At 32.3% G+C, this 4,590-nt stretch overlaps 1 protein-coding gene and 1 pseudogene across 1 annotated transcript in view; one reads left to right on the top strand and one right to left on the bottom strand.

Moving 5' to 3' along the window:
- LOC108975309 (ER membrane protein complex subunit 2-like) overlaps positions 1-4,149 on the top strand; it is a 77,223-nt gene extending 73,074 nt beyond the window's left edge. Inside the window, exon 4 of the mRNA XM_018943693.1 lies at positions 3,767-4,149. Coding sequence (XP_018799238.1) covers positions 3,767-3,952 — 186 coding nt within the window. The 3' untranslated portion in view covers positions 3,953-4,149. The remainder of the gene's footprint in view (positions 1-3,766) is intronic.
- On the bottom strand, positions 2,458-3,300 carry LOC108975305 (annotated as a pseudogene).
- Positions 4,150-4,590: the final 441 nt, after the last annotated feature.

Below are 4,590 nucleotides of genomic sequence, written 5' to 3'. Positions count from 1 at the left end.
CCAAATTCAATCTAAATAAAGCAAACTGGACCCAGTTTCATCTCCTAGCAAGCCATTTTAGCAACAATAGACCGGTTAGCACAAATATCAACAAAGAAACTGCAAATATCCACAGGATCTTACTTCAAGCCGCCAATKAATCAATATCCCAAACATCAAGCAAAAGAAAATATACAGTCCCATGGTGGAACAACACACTACAAGAACTAAAAATATTAAAAAATCACCATTGGAATAAATTAAAAAGAAACATCTCGAACGACAATATAATTCAATATAAGAAGGCACAAGCAATATTCAGGCGAAACATAAAGATAGCAAAAGCAAAGTCTATTAGTCAATTCACCTCAAATATTAATCCGCACACACAACCAGGAAATTCGCTCCTTTTGCGGAATAAAACCCAGATCGTCAATTCATTGTATCGATACAAAACTCTTAAATGGAAATACAACTACAGAAAAAGCGGAAATTGCGAATATATTTGGATCTGCTTCCTTTATCGAAGAAAATATCAGCTATTTGGAGTTAGACATTGCACTAAATAGACTCAAAGGCAAAACACCCGGTCTTGACCGTATATCTTACCAAATGTTACAACATCTACCAAAAACCGTAAAACACYGACTGTTTGATCTGTTCAACAATATATTCAATCGATACTTACCGSAGATATACAAAAATAGTACGGTAATCTTCATACTAAAACCAGATCTCGATAAAACTTTAATTAAACCGACCTATTTATCTCAATCCACGCTGCTCAAAAGTACTAGCCAAGATCATTGCCAATGAATTATGGTGGTTTGTCGCCACAGACAAACTCATACATAGTCATCAGATGGGGTTCAGGATGAGAAAACCAGTGTCTGATTTCCTAGTATATCTAGACTATTAGATCACTCAATCCCTATCGGCCAAAAAACACCTATCAATCGTCTCTCTAGACTCCTCCAAAGCCTTCGACAAAGTGGGACTACACTCCATTTTGGACCAACTTATACTCTGGAATATCGGCCCAAAAATTTTCCGATACATAAAGAATTATCTGAATAACAGAACTATCAAAATAAAAATAAATTTACATTATTCTCAACAATATCCCCTACAGAATGGTATCACACAGGGACCACCATTATCCGTTATACTCTTAATCATTGCTTACAATAAGCTAAGTAATATCATTTCCCTTCACAAGGAATTAAACTTCCTGGCATACGCTGACGACTTCATTATTATAAAAAAAATTAACAGAACACTCCGATAGATCTCAGCAACCTACATAACGACATTACCAACTGGTCAAAATACTCAGGGGCCCAACTATCACTACAAAAATGCAAACACATCCACATATGTAGAAAGCACAACTGCCAGGTTAACACCCTCTGCAACAACATCTACATAAGCTCTGTTAACAACCTAAAAATACTCGGACTTATATTTAATAATAGATACAAATGGAATAGTCACATCGACTACTTAAAAAACGACTCGACATACTATATATAACTTACTTACTATTTATACATTTGTAAATACTATTTAAAATTTTGCTTATAGAATGGAATTYAATGCTGTTATCAAAAGATATAATTAAATCTTCTTGATATAAATTAATATGCTACATATTTTTAAGCGTTTTAGTTAACTTATTCACGAACAATATGGAAACTATTTTTGATAATGAGTGCACCAAAAGAGATAACTATTGTCGAAAAATTTGGTATTACATATCATAATAATTAGTCTGAGCAGTAAAACCCAATTTTTATTGWAAGATAATTATAATAGCCATGTTTCTTATATTTTAAGTATAATTTTTGTAATCACAAACTAAATATACTTTTTATGTGTCAGAATTTAGCTATACGCCGGCGATCAGGAATCCTACTCGATCGCAAATGGAGTATTTGACCATCCTAACAGATTTACCATGTTAGTTTTTAGTTCAAATGTTTTTAAAAAAAAAAGGATTCTTAAAGGAATTATTTTTTGATTTTGCAATATCTATATAGTAGTAAMAAGTAGTTTAAATTAGCTTGCGTAACACAGTTTTGCCATGCTCAATAGCAATACTGGCATAATATTTGAAAAATAAAAAATTATTGTTCAAAGATACTCCATTTGAAATTATCCTAATCGATAATAACTGGTTTGGCAAAAAAAAAAAAAAAAAAAAAAAAAAAAAAAAAAAAAAAAAAAAAAAAAAAAAAAAAAAAAAAAAAAAAAAAAAAAAAAAAAAAAAAAAAAAAAATACACCTCAAATTACCTAATTTTTAATAGCGGTTTATTATAAACCAAATTTAATTTTTTTGTTTTTTAAAGTTTAATTATCAATTTCCACATCGTTCCTAATCGACCATAATTCACTAGATGTAAAGACGAATTGTAATTCGCGTCGATGCAAATGTTTGCTTGACTGTTGTTGTTAGCGGTGTTGCCATTATAGTAGTTTTATGCAAACATACATAGTTCTTCCCGATGTTTTATCGGTTTTGGTGGAGCTGAGTCCGCCACTCTCCCAATTCGGCATCATGATATTGCGCAGCACGATATGGTSGCAATTCCCATGGTACTTGCTCTTCCATGGAGGTCAATTGTACACCCAAGTGACATCAGTAATAAATTCGCGATCGATACGTTCCTCACCAATATGTAGCTCACCAATAGGTTGTCCAAGACAGATAAGCTCAGTGATCTTGACTTTCAATAGGAAGGTGGTAGGATCGCAACGCATGTCTTAAAAACGGTACCCCACCATTTTTCATCTTTGCGCATAATACGATGGAACCAGTCAATTAATTCTCTCAACTGGTAACGCTTTGGCCTGCAAGGTGGATGTTGMRTGTTTAGCATATTAGAAAGTATGAAAGTTCAATTTTGCTCAAAACCTACCCAACAGCTTGATCGGGATCCTTAGCGCAATTGACAATAGCTTGTGCTACATCCGAACATCACATTCATTGTAGTATTTGCTCTTCAAAACCCTCAAGCACAAAGCTCATTGGTTTGGGACTAGCTTTTAATGCAGACAAATAATCAAAYGTTGTACACCAGCTTCTTTGCTGATTCTATAAAAAAAAAATTAAAAAATACATGGTAAATCTTTTGAAATAAAGTTAAATTTTAGCTTACCTAGCAATGCGTCGTGCACCTTCCACGAGCACGTCATTGAATTTAAAATTTTGTCTCGAATTCAGTACCCACTAAGTTGATAACTACATTTGAGTACTTCAGAGCATCGCGTATCGCTTTTTCATCTCTTAAATCATAAAATTGGAAAAGCACCTGACTCATTACGCAGCAATATTGGCGAAGCCATGTTTAGTTATTTCGTACATTTATTGGAATATAATCCCAGTCGATCTGTTATTTATCTTCCCAATGAAAATTGACAAACACTTCTTCCAGATTCAAATAACTAAATAAACCATAGTAAAGGATTGTCCCATGAAATAAATTAAAACAAATTGTTTTGCAAAAACCTGCGTTATGATGACAAAAATATAAATATGGCTGTCAATGAGCATATTCTGGACCCCACCATTCGACATGGTTGCTTATTTGTTCATAATATTTTTCTGTGGTGAACTTACCACAGTTAAAAACAGGCATATATAAAAAACTTTATTTTTCATGTATTTGCTAATATTGTTCTCATCTTTAAAAATATATATTAAAATAAAAGTATTTTCTTTTGAAAATATAGTAAAGTTTTATATATAACCAATGTTTTTGGGACAACTTCTCCATTATTTTTTAGAAAATAACACAATGCAACCATTTTCCGGTTAAAAGTCGGCCATCTTGGACTCCAATAGAAACTCAACCCCGGACTCCCCTTGACGTTTCTACAGTGGCACCTCTCAGCTGTGGCTTTGTTTACATAACATCAGTTGATAGTGACTCTACTCCTCCTCTACCGTGGAAAAAACTATTGAAACACTAGGTTGTAAAATCCTCAAAACTAGTGAAAAAGTGGTGATCTCGCCATAAACTTCTGCAGATTCTAACCACTTTTCCCCTCATACGTATGTATACATATATTTCTGCTGCGCTCATTCAGCAGTATCTTATAAATTTTATATGTATGTAAAAATATAGCTGAACTGCTCTAATTACCCTAATCGTCGGCTRATGCAGGGTTGCCTTGTTTGATTCCTACTCCTAAATATTCTTACAATTTCAAAGAAAACTTTTTAATTGTACAATTATTAATTTTATTTTTTTCACATATTTATATACCATTCATTATAATTGAGTATATTAGTGCTAACAATGTGTAAATACAAATATATTTACTCTAAAAAAATAATTAACATCTGAAAAAAGAGCAGGCCGCTTTAAACATACTAGTTTTTTTTATATAAACCCAATAGTTTGGACCAACCGCACTTGTCATTTAATTAATTAACTACTATATACAGCTATGGACACATAAATTACACATTTTTTATATCTTCTTTCTTGTGTTACGGTATTATAAATGAGTGTTTGGGTTTTTTTAAAGGTTCATACTTTGTTTTCAATAACAGTACAAAATAAAGTTGTAATTTATTGATAAAAAAATAAACATCAAAATGCGAA

Source organism: Bactrocera latifrons, unplaced genomic scaffold, assembly GCF_001853355.1.
Source record: "Bactrocera latifrons isolate USDA-ARS-PBARC rearing strain unplaced genomic scaffold, ASM185335v1 scaffold_634, whole genome shotgun sequence".
Lineage (NCBI taxonomy): Eukaryota > Metazoa > Arthropoda > Insecta > Diptera > Tephritidae > Bactrocera > Bactrocera latifrons.
This window is presented reverse-complemented; position numbering and strand designations above follow the sequence as displayed.